This window comes from Eucyclogobius newberryi, unplaced genomic scaffold, assembly GCF_026437365.1.
Source record: "Eucyclogobius newberryi isolate DKJ021-1_F unplaced genomic scaffold, fEucNew1.0.hap1 SCAF_7, whole genome shotgun sequence".
Taxonomy (NCBI): Eukaryota; Metazoa; Chordata; class Actinopteri; order Gobiiformes; family Gobiidae; genus Eucyclogobius; species Eucyclogobius newberryi.
In genome coordinates, this window is record NW_027316389.1 from 31,037,392 (window position 1) to 31,057,506 (window position 20,115).

Sequence of the window (20,115 nt, forward strand, 5' to 3'; positions counted from 1 at the left end):
CTGTGCATTTCCATATGCACTTGTCTGTGCACCTGTATGTTGATAGGGCTGTGCATGTAATGATATTAAAGTATATGTGTCCTACACTATGCTATAAGCTGTAAATAAACCAATCGATATCTCATCAGATAAAAATAAAATATATCAGTTTTTATTTATGAAACTTGGTGTTCTTTTCCTCCGTATGATCCGAGCCACATAAACACTGCTTATTGTACATTTAGTTTCATACATTACAGTATATTTACAATTTGTTATTGTACAAATTGTAAATATATATATTACCAAATTGTCCTTGTAATTATAGTTTTAGCAACTATTATTTAGGCCTACTTGTACTTTGAAGCGACAATGAATTCTTATCATTATTAACTCATGTGTGTGGAGGTGGTAAATGCTTTTTATATATATTTAGATATTCAATCCAACTTTATTTGTACGGCACATTTTACCAACACAAAGTACAAAACAAGCACAGGTAAAATATTTTAAAAGATAAATCAATAAATGGCTATAAATCAAATAAAAACAAATCAAAAACAATATGTACATTATATAAAATAATAAAAGACATTCAGAGAACCACACAAACCTCATGCCGGGTTAAACAACACTTAAAGGCGCAATGGACGATTTTTCGGCGATTTGAGAGCTCAGGCGGAAGTGCGCATGCGCACTCCCCCGTGTGGACTGATACAACACACACGTGCGTTTGTTTACTAGCGCGACGGAGCGCATCGCATCTCTCGTCTCCCGTAGATTTACGTCTTCTTCTGAGTCAGCTCGAATAGTCTTTCTCCGTCTTCATTTTGTCCCGTACACTGAGGGAACTATATTATGATAGATCCATCCGCTTAAACGCACGGAACCGTGCTGCTCGTGAGGATGAGCCGCACGCAGCTGCAGGTGAGCGGTAGGTGCATTTTATGATTGATACGTGGCAGGACTAATCGGCAGTCCACGCCACGAGGAAATAAGATTCAGATTTTGGTTAAAAAAAATCGTCCATTCAACCTTTAAGAGCATCAACAGACAGTGTTTATGTGGGAGGAAGAGAGTTCTAAAGTGTGGGGCCGACTAAAGGAAAGGCCCAGGCTTCTGAACCTTGTTTTATGGGACAAGTTTGAACTGGCCCTCAGCCCTCAGACTTGAGGCGATTGCGCTGCACAGCTGAAAAAAACAGAACACAAATGAATATATTCCCTAGGGCAATGCTTTTTAGACTAGTGGCACTAGAGCAGGACTAGAGCATAGAGCTGAGCAATAATATTGGTGATTAAAAAATCGAATCGCGATCTTCCTGTGACAATGGGCCATTTGGGAAAAATGTGATAAAATGTGAATATATGATTATATTTCTGTGATGTATTTTATCTGCATAATAGTGATATTTTATCTGCATCATTAGTCGAGGAGAAAAACGGGTGTGTGACAGCATTTGTTTGTGAAGGGGTCGTAAAGACGGAGCAACGGAATGTTTACTCAGGCTTTATCTCTACGGAAAAATACCAAGTGCCTTGATTCGTGAAGCTGACCAATGAGAAATGTGACCCGCCTATTCCAGAATATCTAACCAATCAGCATGGGAAAAAACGGGGTGAGACGCAGGAGGATCACGCAGGCTGCGTACAACAGCCTGCGTGATCAGTCCCCGCGTTTTCTCCCAAGCTTGCCATACAAATGTCTGATATTTCTGTGTCGTTTCATATTCTAAGTTGAATTGTGTTCTCTATGTGTTAAGGAATAGCATCGGTGTATGTCTCATTTCTTGACAAAAAAAATCAACATATCGTAATTCATGTTAAGATAAGATAAGATAATCCTTTAATATCCACACAAGGGGAAATTTCGTTGTTACAACGCAGTAGAACAGGAGGAAAGGACAGATTATAGGAAGTTTCAAAAACACTCTTAATAGAACTCTTATGAACAAAACCAAAAACTCTTATTAACAAAACTCCTCTTCTATCTTAATAGGGAATGGAGGGGGGGGAAATAAAATAGATAATAAAAATAAAAAATAAAGATAAAAATCAGATAATAAAATAATGATAATAGAATACAATAAAAGTAAAAATAGCTAGCACAAGACTAGGTGATACTATTAGCAGGTAAGTAAACCGTATAAAAAACAAAATAGAACACTCTTATTTACAGGTACTGCACATGGTTACATCAGTATTGCACATGTTCAGGGCTAGCAGTGTTTGTTGTAGAGTCTGACAGCAGCAGGAAGGAAAGATCTGCGAAACCTTTCCTTCACACAGCGAGGGTGGATCAGTCTGTCACTGAAGCTGCTCTCCAGAGTGGACAGAGTGTCCTGCAGGGGGTGAGACTCATGGTCCAGCATAGAAGTGAATTTAGCCAGGACCTTTCTGTCCCCCACCTCCTGCACCGAGTCCAGAGCGCAGCCCAGGACGGAGCTGGACTTCTTGATGACTTTGTCCAGCTTCCTCCTCTCCCTCTCTGTGATGCTGCTGCTCCAGCAGGCCACACCGTACAGGAGCTGATGCCACCACAGAGTCGTAGAAGGTCTTCAGGAGTGGCCCTGTCACTCCAAAAGACCTGAGTCTCCTCAGGAGGTAGAGCCGACTCTGGCTCTTCCTGTACAGTGCGTCTGTGTTATGAGTCCAGTCCAGTTTGTGGTTCAGATGAACACCCAGGTACTTGTATGAGTCCACTCTCTCAATGTCCCGTCCCTGGATGTTCACTGGTGAGGGGGCAGTGGGGTGGCGTCTGCGGAAATCCACCACCATCTCCTTGGTCTTCCCCGCGTTGATGAGGAGGTGGTTCCGCTGACACCAGTCCACAAAGTCCTGCGCCAGTCCCCTGTACTCCGCATCATCGTCGTCCGTGATGAGTCCGATGATGGCAGAGTCATCAGAGAACTTCTGCAGGACACAGTTCAGTATTGCGCGGTTCAGTATTGTGCAGAATGTGAAAAACAATTAACCACAAAAGTGCAGGAACGTCAATGTATTCTTAGGACACAAGACATTTCACAGTCTCTTTTTTAGCACACTTAGTTCTGTTCTTTGATTACCTCTTGTCCTTTATGTTTTATTTGATTCCCCTGGAAAGGGTGGAGTCCATGTCCAGATCAAAAGTTTCCCCCCGGTGTCCTCCTGCACCTTTGGAGAGAAATCATGGAGCTCCTGTAATGTAAACAGAAAAGATTAACACAATATCAACTTGAAAACAGGACCAGATTTTGTGGCTGTTCACATAAACTACTTCCTGTTATTGATGCAATTAGAGGACTTTTTAGAACTAATTATTTTGAAATTTGATTAATAATTATTAATGACGTGTAATTATTTTCTAATTTGCTCAGCTGATTGCTCTCAGCTGATGCTGGGTCGGAGGTTGAGGTATTTAGGCGCAGGTGTGTGCACGCTCGGTCTCGCTGGTGGACACACGGCTCCTCTCTTTTGGGACACACGGCAAGGCTGCTGAGACCCGGGGGACCAAGGACTATCGCGGACACCAGGCCAAACGATTGTGGAATATAACCCAGATTTTGGAGCGGTGATCAATTGCCTAGTTGCAGGGCCGGCCCAAGCCTTCAGGGGGCCCTAAGCGAAAACATTTTTGGGGGCCCCTCACCACGTCATCAGAATCAGTTTTATTGCCATTGTCAAACAATTCACATATGGGAACTTTCTTCAACGCAAACAAAGCGCACCAAAACTCCAGGGCATCCGTTTGCCAGTTAGTTTATTCTCAGCTCCTCACAAACTCAAATATTGATAACTTAAATCCCACAATGTAACTTGGTATTCCGCTGACATCACCTCTACTCCCTGTACAAATAACACACGTCCCAGATATGTTTTTGGGCGTATTTGTGGGCATTAAGGGTCTACAGCCACATTAGCACATTAGTTTAAATTAATGAACTTTCAGACCTTTTTTGGGTCTTCTGGTGCATTTTAATGTGGTCCAGCCGCTAAAGTAAGAGTAAAATGTTGAGGTTGTAATGCTATAAAATGATGATGTGATGAAACTGTGCCAGGAGAAAATGACTAAAGCCAGTTATTAATACATTACTGTACGGGACAGGGGGCCCGGGACAGGGGCCCGGGACAGGGGCCGCACACTGTTCACTCCAAAGTTTCACGTCAGAGGTTCTGGACGAGACGGCGCTCGTCCGGACCGGATCTCCGCCTCTTAGTGACCCGGGGCATAGACGCCCCTCACCGGCCTCACCTGCAGCTAACACGACCGGGCTGGTGTAAATGTTAAGCTTATTATCTTTCATTCAGACATATTATTGTGCGCGGGGCAGAGCTCTCGTCGCCTCCAGCCTGAGCGAACTAACGTGACAAAATCGTGTTGTTTCAAACAGCAGCATTAACCGTCTCTTTGTAAGAGAAGTTCAATACCTGGAGAGTGTTGTTGAGTTTGCAGTTTCTTTACATCGTCAAGAAGTTTCTTCTTTCGTTTTTTGGCACCGGGAGATATATTCCTCTGGACATGAGGACCACGTTCTGTTGTGTTTTGCTCCCGAGCTCCTCGCGCACAATGAAGTTGCCCAATCAGCGCAGGTTTGGTGTCTCGGTTGCCAGATTGTCATTACAAATAAATGCGGTTTGTGCGTTATATGTGACCGCTGTGTGCGCTGCCGCGCTACTACACTAGTGGCGCACGCTGCGCTTGCACTTCGCATAAGACGGGTTGCCAGATTGGGGGCCCTATTAACGCCTCAGGGCCCTACGCGGCTGCTTAGTTCGCTTATAGGCTGGGCCGGCCCTGCCTAGTTGGTTGGACAAATCGGACCCAGAGCCGCAGACCGGTGAGAGCGTTCTTTTTTGTTTGTTTGCTCGGCACGGACACGCGCACCGCTGCACGCTCCGCGGCATTCGGACTTTTTACCTGGTTGCGGGATTTAAGAACCGTCTTTTTTTTGGAATAACTATCGGAGTGGATTTATTCTTTGACTTTGTGAGCTTTGGGATAGTTATACACGCTGATAGCACCTGCGCCAAGGGCAGAGACTGAGAGACTTAAAGGGGCCCTATACAAACTTTTTTGGGGTTATTTTGTTATAATTTTAAGGGAGTGTCTGCAGTGCCGCGGCGCGCGGCCGAAAAAGCCATGTTATTTTTGTGTCGGCCGCGCGCCGCGGCTCCTGAAACTGCGCCGCGTTAAGGTTAAGGTTAAGGTTAGGGTTAGGGTTAAGGTTAGCCATGAGGCTATAACTGGCTATAAGGGAAATGCCGCGGTCCCTGAAACTGCGCGGCAATTTGACCGCGCCGCGGCACTCCAGCCACGGCCATAATTTAAAGTGTCCAAATATAATTTGTTGTTTAAAGCTGAGCCTATCTTTAATTTCATGTTTTACGTGCACATCACATCTGCAAGGGTATTTAAATGATCATAACCCAATATATTTCTTTTGATTGGTAATTTCCCTTTGGGAGTGTTACAACATTATCACAGCATTAAAAACTCAAAGTCTATGGGCTCTTCAGACAAACATTAAACTCCACAGTTGTACCGGTCTGTAAGGGGTGTTACGGCAGTTTCCTGTAAACAATGATCAAGTAAAGAGTAACCAGGCAATAACTTGAAGCAGAAACAGAGTCTCTCGGTCTCTCTCAAAAGGTGGAAGTTTATTCACGTGCACAGTGGATAAACACCCTCACTTTCCCTAAGACAAGTTCGTTCTGTCCCTACCTAACTTTACAAGTTACAAAGTACACCTTTTATAGGTGGTAACAAACATGACATAATCACAAACCAAATCAGCTCAAAAAGAGATAGACCAGACTATCACGTCTGTGACGGTTCCATCTCTTCAGAGGTTTAATCAAAGACCATTTCCACACCGAATCCGGTCCTGACGCATTAATTGATGATTAAGAGGCGCCGGACAGTAGATATTCAGTATAATCAGGACCTCATATTCTTATCCCATCTGCACACAGGAGAACAACAAAGATATTAATTCCGTGACATGTCATGGCCTAAAACAACATTAGAATGACATGACATGACCCATTTCTGCCATTACAGGGGCCACAGAGGGTCTTTGAGCGTCTGACACGTCTTCTCTCCAACCCAACTGTTTCAAGAAGCATTCACACAGAAAACACAAACAATTAGCCAAAGCTCCTACAAATATATTCCTGTACGTCAAATAATAGTAATCATTTTATGTAGATTACCTGCTAAAGCTTCTGGGCTTTCGGCTCTTCTTGACAGATCAGGCTCTTCTTTTTTCAGTTCTGCATCCATTCTCAATGTAAGGAGAAAAAACAGACAACAGAACAGACGAGGGCACAGTTTAGTTTAATACACAAAGCACATTACATGTCATTATTGTGACAAAAGGTCAGAAAAATCATTACCTCAGACACAAAGGGTTGTTTCTTAATGAAGGTTCAATTGAAACATGACAATAAATAGTCTTGATGGAGATTAAGTTAATTACTACACATTTCTAGCTGTTCTCACTGTGGCCAAAACAATTGTAAACTTGACAGCGGGAGTGTCATAGGCCATTAGATCTTTGTAAAGAGGGATTATTACAATAATTAACATTAGCTAGCAAACAAGTTAAACATAATCCAGCTGCTAAATGTTTCAACAGAAACAACAAAAAATTCACAGACATGCTCAAACTCTAAATAACAGTATTAATGCTGAACACAAGCAAATGGAACAGATGATTTTCATTATGGCACAAAAACAACCGGCTGAAATGGGAACATGTGATATGTGACAGATTTGATCAGAACAGTTCAAACCTCAATATAAATTTATCTAGCACATTTTTTGTAATTGATGTGGGCCATTGAAATATGTAAGAGACACGATTCAGTTTAGATTAAATTATTAGGCTGTATGACTGTATGTGTTTCAGAAGCAGAGTTAGCGTTAGCTACTTTCTGCTTGACCATGGACCGGACTGTATGACTATTAGCATTCATAAAACATTAGCTATAGCTGTTTATCTACATTCTTATCTACATCTACATTTTCAGATTAAATATTAGATACAGATTAAACGGATTAAAAACTAGAACCAAGTCCAGAATAAACAATCGCTAAGCAAAAACTTACCTAGTTTGTCATTGTAGTAGTGTTGTTAGCCTGCTAGCCTTCTGGCCTGCTAGCTTGCTAGCTCGGCTGAGGCGGGCTTGGCTATCCAGGACCATTCTCCCGGAGAACTTCATCGTTCTGTTCTGATGTTCCTTTCCCAAAAATGAAGACTGGTTGGAAGAACATGTCTGTAGTCCTCTCTTCCATGTCCAGGTTTGAAGAAAACATTTTTGAAGGACTTTTCTCGTTTCTTCTTGCTTCAACTCTGAGCGACACACCACGGACCCACAATTGACAGCCCAAACAGCCAATCAGTTTTGAGACTGATTGGCTGTCAACGATTCCAGCCCTCTGATTGGCTCCTTTATAAATATATAGTTGTTAGGTTTAATGTTGAAATAATTATCTAATTGTTGTTTATTATTATACAATTACTTGTATAATACCCGCAGAAGCCCCGCTCGGGTCTGGAGAAGAGGGGAAAGAGGTCATCCATGCGCCATGTCCAGATTATGACGTGAGTCCTGCGTCATATAAACCTACAGCGCTGTCCACACAAAAAAGTGCATTTTTCAAATTTTGTTTTTCCGGTTTCTATGGTAATTCGTGACGTCGCAGAGTGGCAGGTGTATAAATACCACTCACGCTCAGTCCTGCCAGGTTGATCTCGGACTCGACGCAGTGAGCAGCACTTACCGAAAACAAGTCAACTTTTCAACGGACGAAGCCGACCACAGATTCAGCATCAGCTCTATCGGAGTCCAGTGGTAAGTGGACATTCTAATCATGAGTGAGCCGTCCTCTGTGGGCAGTGCCCGGAGGTTTAAGGGAGGCGCAGGGGAGGGTGTGAGGAGCAGGTGAGGAGCAGGTGAGGAGCCGGACTCTAGCCCTGTGAGCGGGGCCTCTCCGGCGGGGTCCGAGCAGAGCGGGGCCTCGGCGGGAGCTTCAAACAGGGACAATCTTTTATGTAATTTATGATTTATTAATATTATCAACCATTCATTTCACATAAGTGAGTCTCAGTATGTTTATTGTATAGTTTAATTCCAGGATTCTGTGAAAAAAGCATCTCCTTTTTGTGCAGAATATTCTCTTTCAGTGAAACATATGTTTTACTTTATACAAGGACAAAAATGTAACATTTGTTTGTATTTTTACAGTTTCTTCATCTGGGAGGAAAAGATGGTGGACAAATGGGATGAAGATACCATGGCAGCCACTCTTGAAGCCGTGTTGGACTGCAGCAGTAGTGTGGGCAGTTTTGATATAGACGCTATGGCTGCGAGTATTGAAGCCATGTTGGACTGCAGTAATTCTACAGACAAATGGGATATAGATGCTGTGGTAGTCCGTCTTGAAGCCATGTTGGATGTCATTGTTACGGACACGGAGACTCAAATTCCTCCAGCGGCACCTTCATGTTCACTTGGACCTGCACCCAAGAAGAAGGATCAGCAAGTACCTGGAATGACCCAATCATCAAGTCATTGTCCCGTTATGACCAACGAGAAAGCTATGTTCCAGACAACGGGACAGTTTACCGTTAATCCAGCCCAAGCAGCAGCCGGCAAAGTCACTTTGGGGTAAGTAACATGATATAAACACACAAACACACACAGCAGAATCTGAGGGACCGCTCACAAATCAAATCAAAATGCAGCCACAAAGACGGAAAGAAGAATAAAATGGTCGAATGGCTCAAATGTGTATAATTATGCCAGAATGCTAAAGGCACCTGCGAGCTGAATGCTACAGCAGTGCTAGCTCTATTTTAACATCCACAGAACAATCGGTTTACTTTTCTGAGGTAACGCTGGGTCAACAACATCCATTAAGAGCCAATTGTGACTTGAATTAGGTGCATAAATACACACAATTCACCAGGAAACTCCCTAAAATAGGGGGAAAAGTTAAGTTTACCATTGAATAAATAGAGAGCATTCACCCACTCACCTGGTTAGGTCAATTTGACTAGTCTAGTGTATTCCTGATGTTGTGTTCTTTGTCAGTGTTTTGTAACATGCCGGTACTTACCTACTTGTCTTTATTTTTCCATTTATAGGATGAGAAGGCAAGATGCTGACAAGCCATACGTGAAGAAGCCTCCAAACGCCTTCATGATCTACAAAAAGGAGCAGAGGGAGACCATCATGTTGGAATTCAACATCAGAAACTCAGCGGAAGTGAACAAAATTGTCGGGGAGCGATGGCATATGCTCTCGGCGGAGGACCAAGCCCCGTACTTCGATAAGGCGCGGGTGGCCAAGAGGGAGCATGAAGCCAAGTACCCTGGGTGGTCCGCTAACGACAACTTTGGGAGAACGAAGAGAAGAAAGGCCAACACAGTGACTCCCACATATTACAGCCTTCCTGCAGCCCCTGTACAGCCAGGACTCTACTACACCTGTACGATGGTATCACAGGACTACTATCACACTGCCCTGCAAATACAGACCCAACACAAGCCACAAATATGCTACAATATGGTACCACCAACCCACCAACACCTATAGCAATCAACCCACCGACCAACCAGGAAGCAGCCCTTCTACAGCCCACCCAGCAGCTCCCACCAACGACAGCAGTAGTGCCATTCCACACGCCAAAGTTCTGCTGCTGCCAGAAAAGTCACCCAAACACAAGCCTGGAGCACTTGGCAAGCTGGAGAAGATTTCTGAGGAAACTGAGACATTTGGACCTTCATCCAGAATCACAAGGTCAAGAGCAGCTTCAGATTGAAACTCCTCCTTTGGGACAAGAAAGCCGTGTATATATATATTTTTATTTTTTTTACTATGAATTACTTCAAATAAATCAAAAGTTGCTTACAGTACTTGAATCATTATCGTTGTCAGAGTGGTATTATTTTATGAATTGTTCATAAGAAGGTAATAAACCATTCCTACTGCTGATTAGGGCTGAACAATATGGCAAAAGGATTGATGCTGTGATATTGGGTAAAGAGATAGAAAGTTGATATTCAAAACGTTTAAAATGATGTTTCTTTGAGTATGACATTTCACAGAGACGACCGACTGCTTTACCAACAAGTCTCATTCGATTGTGCCTTTTTTCACACATAATTTTCCTTCTCAAATCGTTTGCACAATAAAAACAATGAATTGCAAAGACATACCTGCACTCAAAACTTATAATACAATGAAGTTTTAAGTAATGTTCTTGATGGATGTTTGGGCCATAGCACAAAGAGGAGGAATCATACTACAATGACTCCTCCAGTGAATCCATTGGCCAATTAAATTCTTCCATTTTATTGCACAGTTATTAAAATACACAAACACAGGGTCAATATTTCATATAAATGTGCCAAAAATCTGTTAAGTCAGCCCCTCATACTACCTGTCTTCACCTGGCTCTTATACCTGGGACAACAGCAGCACTACAGCGTCCCTCTGTGGACAAATGGGAAAACAACACATTGACACTAACTTTACATTTAGCTAAAAATGACAGTATGATATTTTCCAGAGCCCGTAATAGACATTGCAGTACTATAAAGGTCATATACTAATGCTCCTCTCAACTCGTACCTGGCATTTTCTCTGCCTCTTGCTCTTGCTCTGCAAACCCAATCTGACCATTTATGCAGTTTGCTTATTATACATACAAAAACACAGATGATGTGGTTGTGTCAGTCACTGTCACTGTCACAGACTCAACCTGAAATGTTACTTAGTGCACCTTTGAATAAAAAAACACACAATTTGCCCAATATTTAAAATAGACATTCACAGTAACTTTACTCTATTACAGTTACACTTTTATTTGGTAGTATTCAGAATATGGATACATTCCTAAAAAAAAACTACAAAAACCCGCTCCATGTTGACACGCACACCAGAATGTGATCATTATCTGATTTCTGGATGTTAAGAGTATTTAAATGACAAGCAAAACTCAAAATCTAATTTGGGTAATCAGATGGATTATGATCAGAAATAAATCGAAATTGTTGACGTATCATTTTTGTAGGAGCCAAAAGCCCTGATAGAGATGTAGTGTTGGGAGCGGCCACAGGGTGTCGCTGTGGGGGCATCAAAGAGTGGCCCTGCTACGAGGCTTGCGTTAGTTCCGTTTAGTATTTCAGGTTTATTAATCAGGTTTAATATAAAGTGCCATCACGATTGTATAACGCACCGTCGGGATGAGGTGGCCAAGCATTGTTGAAGCAGACAATTTGCCTAACAATCCGTGGCAGTGCCTGGGTCTGGGAAAGCTCAAAATAATTTGTTTGGGCAGGAGATGGTTTTACGTTAAAAAGTTTCTGAATTAAAATAAAGTTTAATTTCCCTCATCACAATGTTGTGGTCAATGGAATATAGACTGGTATGACTGGTGTTGCATCCGTCCTGGGAGCAGGAGAGAGAGAAGAGGCCTAATGAGGCCTTGTTGTATCATGTGAAACCATCTGCAATTATGGAATAAATATGCATCATCGGATGGATTCATGTTTTGGTTATTGGTGTTGTATTCACAAAAAAATGGGTTTCCAGATTCACATGTCTTTGATTAAAAAATAACAATCAAAGCTTTTTTGTAATTGAATTACTCGATTAATCGTTGCAGCCCTATGTGAGGACAGTAAGTATTTGAACACCCTGTGATTTTACAAGTTCTCCCACTTAGAAATGGGTCGGTCAGAAATGTTCGTCGTCTGTGCACTCTGTTCTCCTGGCTGTGTGCTTCAGATCATTGTCATGTTGGAAGACCCAGTCATCTTCAATGCTCTGACTGAGGGAAGGAGGTCGTTGACCAGAATCTTGCAATACATGGCTCCATTCATTCTCTCCTTTATACAGTGCAGTCGTCCTGTGCAGAAAAGCACCCTCAAACAATAACATTCAGGAAATGGAAATCTGTATATGATTATCTCTGCACATTGTTCCTCCAAATAGTGCACCTTTCATTCATTGCATTTGAAAAATGACTATGTAACTTTTCTTGTGGAGAGTGCAACCTAATAGTCTCCACGGACAGATTGAGTTTTGTCTGCAGTGTTCCACAGTTTAGTGTTCAAGTAGCCTTACTTAGTAGCAACTATAATAGTTAGATTTCAGATAGTCTTAATTGTAAATCCCAATATTGATTAAAAAAAAAAAAAACAGTCGACAATAGACACTAAAGAAATATATACATTTTGCACAGAACTCTTGAGTTTGACTAGGAGAGTGTCTACAGAGCCGCGGCGCGCGGCCGAATCTGTTCAATTTTGTGCCGCGGGTCCTGAAACTGCTGGGCTATTTGACCGCGCCGGGTTAGCAGCCCCTTTAGGGTTAGGGTTAGCCATGAGGCTATATGGTGGGTAAACTTTTTGACTTTAGGGCCACAGTAGTTTCTAAAATTTGACCGAAGGGCCGGGCCAGGAATAGATTGTGTGACGATGCTGGAGTCCCTTTAGAGACTTAGTGATTCCTGAAGGATGATACAGTGAAGGAAAGGCAAGTTTATTTGTAGAGCACATTTCATACACAAGGCAATTCAAAGTGCTTCACACAGCAGGAAAATTGCATTAAAATCACAAAGAAATTACAGAAACAGAAATACAATAAAATTAACTAAATTAAAAATTATCAATCCAACTGATTGTCTAAACTAATAAAATCACAAACAAAAGAGAAGAGTGCAAAGAAAAAATCCTTTCAGTCGTTTCAGCGTTTTAGCGCAGCTAAACAACTGTTTTTAGCTTAGATTTGAACATTGTCAGAGTAGAACCTGTCTCACATCTTCAGGAAGACTGTTCCAGACTCTGGAAGTCCTGACTCTGGCACCAGCAGGAGGCCGGTCCCTGAGGTCCTCAGAAAGTAACATCCTGCTCAGGGTTTTCCTCCTCACTTTGTCCTGGATTCTTTTCGGCAGCCCAAAGTTTTTTACAGGTAAATTTGGTGATCCATCCGACGTGACATTGGCATGTTTTTATAGAAAGGTTAGTTGGTAAAAGCTGTACAGAGCAGAACAGGACGCCCAATAGGTCAAAGTGCGCCATCTCTTGGGGAAACGTCCTCCCCTTCTCTCTCATCCCCTCCTTCATTCTTTCATCTCCTGTCTAATAAAGCCCAAGAGCAAAAAATATTTTAAAAAAAATGAATAAATAACAAAATTACTTTTTTTTTTGCGGGCTGGATTATGAAGGCCTGCAGGCCATAGTAGTTTGCCCGTGTCTGGACTAGAGGCAGGACGGTGGGCGTGGTGGCCAGACTCAAACTGAAGAGGCGTGTATCCTGAATCCCAGAAAAGCTAACTGAAGTGAGAAAAAAAATACGTATTTTTAACTGTACATCTTTGCGGTCACACTAGGTTTAGCTTGAAAAGTGTGCTTCGAGTGCTTTGAGAAATCGAGACAGTACTAACACATGGCCTACCCAGGTCCCAGTCTGCTTGAGTTTTCCCACCAGAAAAGTTCTAGAGCACCTTAAAAATACAGCCATAACACAAGGAACCATTATACTTTGCTTGATCATTTTATTTTGTACAAAGTGCAAATTAATAACATTTTACAAACATATTTCACTTTTGTTTGAGTAACTTTATCACAACACAAAAAACAGCCATACATTGCAATGTAAATAAGAAAATTTGTCATCAGTACTCAAAAAATTAAACAGCAGCAACTGAACTTCTTGAACACGGCCAGTATAACTCAGTGAAGCAGTTGATGGGGTTGTTGAATTTCAGCAGATTTGGGGAACGGCCTAACAACGACGAAGAACAGAAACAGGAAGATTATACAGGTAGAAACTGCTGACCACTTTTACTCTGTATGACTTAACTGGACAGTCTGGACACTACAGGTGGCACAGGTAGGTCAGGTATATTTTATCTTGGTGGTTGGCTTATGACCAAGGTTTTGTACCAAATAGTAATGACCTGAGATTCAAGGTCTGGGTTCAAAAGGTATAAAAGTTTTTCACCATATTGTAAAGGATAATCAAATGAAATGCTTTGATATGTTGAAGGAATCCTTTGGCTCGGAGGAACAGGACGTTTAAAGGTATTTACAAATGAGTTATTACAAACATGAAATAAAACAAAGTAATGGCCATTATAACTGACAGATATTTATTAAGGCTTTTAAATCAGAACTCTCGAGGGCTATAATATATAAATTGTATCAATGCATTTCTAATCTGGACAGCTTCTCTACTCAATATATTAAAAACAAATGGGAAAGAGAAAGTAATCTTGTTTGGACAGTCAAAGAGTGAAAAATGTGTGTAAAGCCCTCTGGACCACAAAATCACACCTGGAGAGTTTTGATGGAAAAATGTGTCACTTTTTTTCATATCACCATGTCAAACCGGTTGCTCAAAATGCTTTGACTGAATGCAATGCACTGTTTTTAACTTGATTTTAGAATTATGTATTTGGGCCTCAAAACTCCTGCCATGGGACCAATGAATAGATACATTTGGAATGTGCTTTTTGCAGCAGGAAAAAAGGCCATAACAAAGAAATGGATGACAAGGACAAGACTGACAACAGAAATGAGACAAATGAAAAAACAACAACATTCGAACATAGTTTTGTGATTTGTTCCCGGGTCGTGCGTTTTTCTTTCTTTTTTTTTGAACAAAAAAAAAAATCCAGTTTGAACTGATTTGCACAAGGATTTAATGGAATCATTTACCAATTTAGTGTGTCAGGAGATGATTCCCGGTCCCAAAAAGACAGCAAAACAAATACCATTAGCAAAGTACCACATGAACCATATTTGCTACATTATATGCCACTTTTTTCTCTTTATGGTATTACCACTTTGATTCCAAAAGTAGTGTATATATTATAGCCACTATCACAACAGTCAGTTCAAAGGACTGGACTCTAAAATAGAATTTGTTTCAAATGCAGATATATTTTGTAAAAAATATTACTTCCTCTCATGGTAATTTACAGTAGATTTTTCTGAAACTGATTTAAATCAGTCACAGAAACACTCTCTCAACTCTACATGGTATTTATTGGTCTCTTGTGAATTCAGTGATGTCCCAATCAATGAAATGCAGTGGTCTGAGATTGCAGACTTTAGCTGGGCTTGTCACTTACTGGCTCTGATGCATGTTTTTGTGGTGTCCCTTTCGCTTTCAGGTTTGTGTTCTTTTTTCAATACATTGAAAAGTACTATTTCTCCAAGTAGCAAGATGGCCCAAAAGTTGTTTGTTTTAATCTGCTGAGATTCACTGATATATCAGCCCAGTATTAGTATCAAAAAGTTTTAAGCTTTGAATAGCTCTTCAAAAGTTAAACAAATGTATAATTAAATATATGTGGGACAAACTCCCCCAGGAGATGCGATAAACTCAATGTTTTTTTCAGACATTATTTGACTAGTTTCTCTCCCATCAGTTCAGACACATTTTCTCCATATAACTTCTTTGTAAGTGGGTTAGGGTTAGAGCAATACCACGATGACACGCGACTGGAGGTTTAGAGACTTTAGTCTGATAAATATCTAAATAAAACAAGAAATTCTAATAAATAATATAGCCTATAAACTACCTATAGAGCATCTAAACATAGTGCTTAATAAATTACAGGTCTATGAAACGTTTTCTGCAAATGGACTCTTATTTTTAGAAGATAGATACACATAGTGTGCACTGAATCAACAAAGAGTCCCTCATACCTTGCGCTGATTGCACCTGCAGCAACTGAAACAGCAGTATTTGACTTGCACTCGTCCACCTCAGACCAAGTTATTGTTTCTTTAGGAGAGACTTCTCCCAAATTGCCTAGTATAAAGTTGGTGGTGGTCGGAGGGACAAATGACGCAGCTTGTAAGTGTAAGGCATAATTATTATTAAAGGTGGTATGGACGATATTTTTCAGCAATTTTTTTTATCATATTTCCTCGTGGCGTGGATAAATCATTTGTCCTGCCACGCAATCATCATAAAACGCACCTACCGCTCACCTGCAGCCGCGTCAGGCTCGTCCCCACGTTTCCGCGTGCCTAAGCGCATGGATCTATCATAATATAGTTCCCTCAGTGTACGGGGCAAAATGAAGATGGAGAAGGACAGTTCGAGCTGACGCAGAAGTGGACAGAAATCTACGGGAGACGAGCGTTGCGCTCCGTTGCGCTAATAAACAAACGCACGTGTGTGTTGTATCAGTCCGCACGGGGGAGTGCGCATGCGCACTTCCGCCTGCGCTCTCAAATCGCCGAAAAATCGTCCATACCGCCTTTAAATATAAATGGATAAAATAAAGGAATTCAACAATTTAGGTATTAAAGGAACCGTATGTAACTGGTTTAAAAAAAGTACTGTAATCGCAACAGATTTCCGTTTTCTTCTGAGTTCACATTGCATTCGTCCAGGAGTGTTCCATTGTAGAAAAAGATCAGTTTTAGTCATCTGGACTCTGTTTTTAGAAAAACAAAACGTTTAGACTCTCATCCAAGAGTCATTCTCAATCTATGAATCGAGTCCGGGAACTTGGATATTTATCCTACTCTGAGTAGGCCCTGCCCAACAGGTGGAACCTCCTGATAAAGGTTTCACTTGAGACTACTGTTAACCAACAGCCCTATAATATAATCAACAACTAACTTTCGCTCCCTCCTCACTGAGTACCTGATTAGCATCAGAATGCCCTGGGCATCTACCTCTCCAGGGTTTCAAGACACTATTCTAAACCACTGGAAGGTTGAATCTTAAACCTCCATTAAGGTTTGAGGAAGGATTCTCTATTTTAAAGTTAAAAGGATAAGTTAAAGGATGCCTCTTTAACTCATCTTTCAAACCATATTTTCTCCCTGCTTAGAATCCTCATCTTCGACAGAGTGGTTTGTGGCTTTAAGATGAAGATGCACAGCGCTCTAGGGTCCTGAATTTGCGTGTCTTCTGTGCTGATAAAGCCACTAGTGAAGTGGCTGTTTGGTCTCACATGTACCACTCTTTTCAATTTTCTTCACTACATTTTAACATTCCTTATACTGTAATGGAGGTTTAAGAATACAGATGCAACCTTCCAGTGGTAAATAATAGTGTCTTGAAACCCTGGCGCGGTTGCCACTCGGGCATTCTGATGCTTATCAGGTACTCGGTGAGGAGGGAGTAACAGTCTGTTACCTTACAGCCCTGTAATGGGCTATCAACATCCTATTGTAAACTAAGAGAGTAGTCTCAAGTGAAACCAAAAACTCCCTTCATCAGGAGGTCCCGCCGAGTGGGCAAGGCCTACTCAGAGTAGAATAAATATCTTCCCAGACTCGATTCACAGATTGAGAATGACGCTTGGATGAGAGTTGAAAAGTTTTTCTAAAAACAATCTTTTTCTACACAAATACACATCAAGTGATTTTTAAATAATTTATTTGTATGTTATTGCTGCAAATGAGTATTTAAACACCTGCCAATCAGCAAGAATTCTGACTCTCTCAAACCTAATCTAAATTAGTAGGACCTGCTTGAGCTTGTTAGCGGCATAACAACTGTCCACTCCAACTAACAGCAGTGGGCCAAAATCCCTGCTGCAGTGTGTGCAAACCTGGTGTTGCTCCAAATAAGTATTTAAACACCTGTGAAAATCAATGTGATTTCTGGATTTCAAAATAGGGAGTGTCTACAAAGCTGCGGCGCGCGGCCGAAACTGCCATGTTATTTTGTGCCGCGGCTCCTGAAACTGCTGCGCTATTTGACCGCGCCGGGTTAAGGTTAGGGTCAGGGTTAAAGTTAGGGTTAAGGTTAAGGTTAGCCATGAGGCTATAGGGCAGTGCCGCGGTTCCTGAAACTGCTGGGCCATTTGACCGCGCCGCAGCTCTGCAGCCACGGCCTTAAAAAAAAAAGATTCGGTCTCTCACAGTTGAAATGCACCTACAAAGAAAATTTCAGACCTCTCCCTAAGTTTTAAAGGCGCAATGGACGATATTTTGGCACCAAATCTGAGTCTTATTTCCTCGTGGCGTGGACTGCCGCGTATAGGATCATAGGATGCACCTACCGCTCACCTGCAGCCTCCTCGGATCGTCCCCAGGAGAGCAGCACGTTTCCCTGTTTCTAAGCGCATTGATCTATTATAATATAGTTCCTTCCGTGTACAGAACAAAATTAAATCGGCGATTTGAGAACTCGGGCGGAAGTGCGCATGCGCACTCCCCCGTGCGGACTGATACAACACACACGTGCGTTTGTTTATTAGCGCGACGGATCGCATCGCATCTCTCGTCTCCCCCGTAGATTTCCGTTTTCTTCTGAGTCAGCTTGTACTGTCTTTCTCCGTCTTCATTTTGTCCCGTACACTGAGGGAACTATGATAGATCAATGCGCTTAGACACGCGGAGACTGCTTCTCTCATGGGGACGAGCTGACGAGGCTGCAGGTGAGCGGTAGGTACGTTTTATGATTGATACGTGGCAGGACTCGGATGAGACTCAGATTTGGGCCAAAAAAATCGTTCATTCAACCCTTAAGATAGAGAAAGTCAGTTTGAGCTGGCTCAGAAGAGACGGAAATCTACGTGAGACAAGAGATGCGATCCGTTGCACAAATAAACAAACACACTTTGCTTTTTTGTCCGTCCGCAGGGGTGGAGTGCACACTTCTGCTCGAGTTCTCAAATCGGCGAAAAATTGTCCATTACGCCTATAGTTTTGTCCTGTACACGGAGGGAACTATATTATAATAGATCAATGTGCTTAGAAACAGGGAAACATGCTGCTCTCCTGGGGACGAGCCGAGGAGGCTGCAGGTGAGCAGTAGGTACGTTTGTCCATTACGCCTTTAAGTGGGAGAACTTGCAAAATTGCAGTCTTGAAATATTTACTTTCCCCGCTGTACGTACACATTTCATTATCCAGACGAAAGACCGGAATAAAACTTTGTGTCTCAAAACTGCTTGATAATGTTTATGAAAGTTTAAATCCAAATCTTACATATGGTTCCTTTAAAACTAAACTGACTTTAACGATGTATAAAGGGAAAAAGCAGCTTTCACCGTAGTGCAGCTCGCTCGCGCCACCTAAGGCCATCCTTCAACCTCAGCCCAGCGGGAACACTGTAATACTATTAATTATACAAATGTTAGTCACAATGGATCTCACATTAAATATAAAATAAGGATATGTTTGTAACACACATTGTTCTTCACTTGGGGGTAAAACATTTTAAATGTTTGATAGGCCTATAATTTATTTAGCATTACGTTTACCATTTTTTTTGTGTATTGTTTTATTGTATTAAAATGTACTAGAGCCTTAAAAATGTAACTTCAATTTATTGGCCTTTTAACAGAATAAAGACTGTAAACTTAAACACTGCTCCGTTTGAAAAAAGCAAAGGGGACGGCAGGTAAACTTTTTCATTACTGGATACGCAATATTGGCAGACTGGCATCCGTGCTTTTGGCTGATACAGATATATAACTTAATGCAGTGAATATCAGGCAATATCGATACTGGGCCGATATAGCGGAGCATTCCTAGCATTTACTGAAATAGCAGCGACCACCGTTAGTCTATCTTGGTAGAACAAAAACGACTTGGCAAGTAGACAATGTGACTTTTCAGGTCTGCAGATAAATGAATTTGATTGGTCAATTAAATAGGCAAAGGAAATAATAAACTATTAAATACAGATACAAGATTCCATTATACAAAGCCCAACCTAGATTTATGCAACAGCCAATGGCAACACCTATCTTTCTTCATTTAGCCCTATAGGAAAACACTTTTTTTCTTTTGCAAGCATGGGTTGGCTGACCAGACCCTGTTGTATTTTGTTTTTGCATCACTAGATGTTACCTATGTTTACACTATGGCAGAGCATCAGCTTTTTACACCCAAGGAAAATAAAGAAACATAACTTGCCCACCTAACGAGTCTAAAGGCCTGAAAAAACTGAGTAAGGGGAAAGGGACAAACCAGATCACTATTGCCATCCACGGATTACAGACAACTATAGATACACTTGCAAATCCCAGTTATAAAGCACTACTAGAGTTTAGAGGAAGCAATATTTTTTTGCATTAGTATAGTAAGTATTAAACATTTGTGAACTAATTTTAAACTTTAACAAAACATGACCAACTTGGGGAAAATTATAAAATGTT

At 41.5% G+C, this 20,115-nt stretch overlaps 1 protein-coding gene across 1 annotated transcript; it reads left to right on the forward strand.

Moving 5' to 3' along the window:
• Positions 1–7,833: 7,833 nt before the first annotated feature.
• On the forward strand, positions 7,834–9,560 carry LOC140348506 (uncharacterized). The gene is made up of 3 exons (XM_072434439.1): positions 7,834–7,904; positions 8,208–8,630; positions 9,110–9,560. Exons 1-3 carry the CDS (start codon positions 7,834–7,836, stop codon positions 9,558–9,560), a joined length of 945 nt encoding a protein of 314 aa, XP_072290540.1.
• Positions 9,561–20,115: the final 10,555 nt, after the last annotated feature.

What these genes read in the sequence shown, in the direction of transcription:
- LOC140348506 (XM_072434439.1), top strand. Translation starts at nt 7,834, where the DNA reads ATGAGTGAGCCGTCCTCTGTGGGCAGTGCCCGGAGGTTTAAGGGAGGC. An exon ending in GGGGAGGGTGTGAGGAGCAG is followed by an intron (nt 7,905 to 8,207) that starts GTGAGGAGCAGG and finishes GTATTTTTACAG; the next exon opens with TTTCTTCATCTGGGAGGAAA. An exon ending in GCCGGCAAAGTCACTTTGGG is followed by an intron (nt 8,631 to 9,109) that starts GTAAGTAACATG and finishes TTCCATTTATAG; the next exon opens with GATGAGAAGGCAAGATGCTG.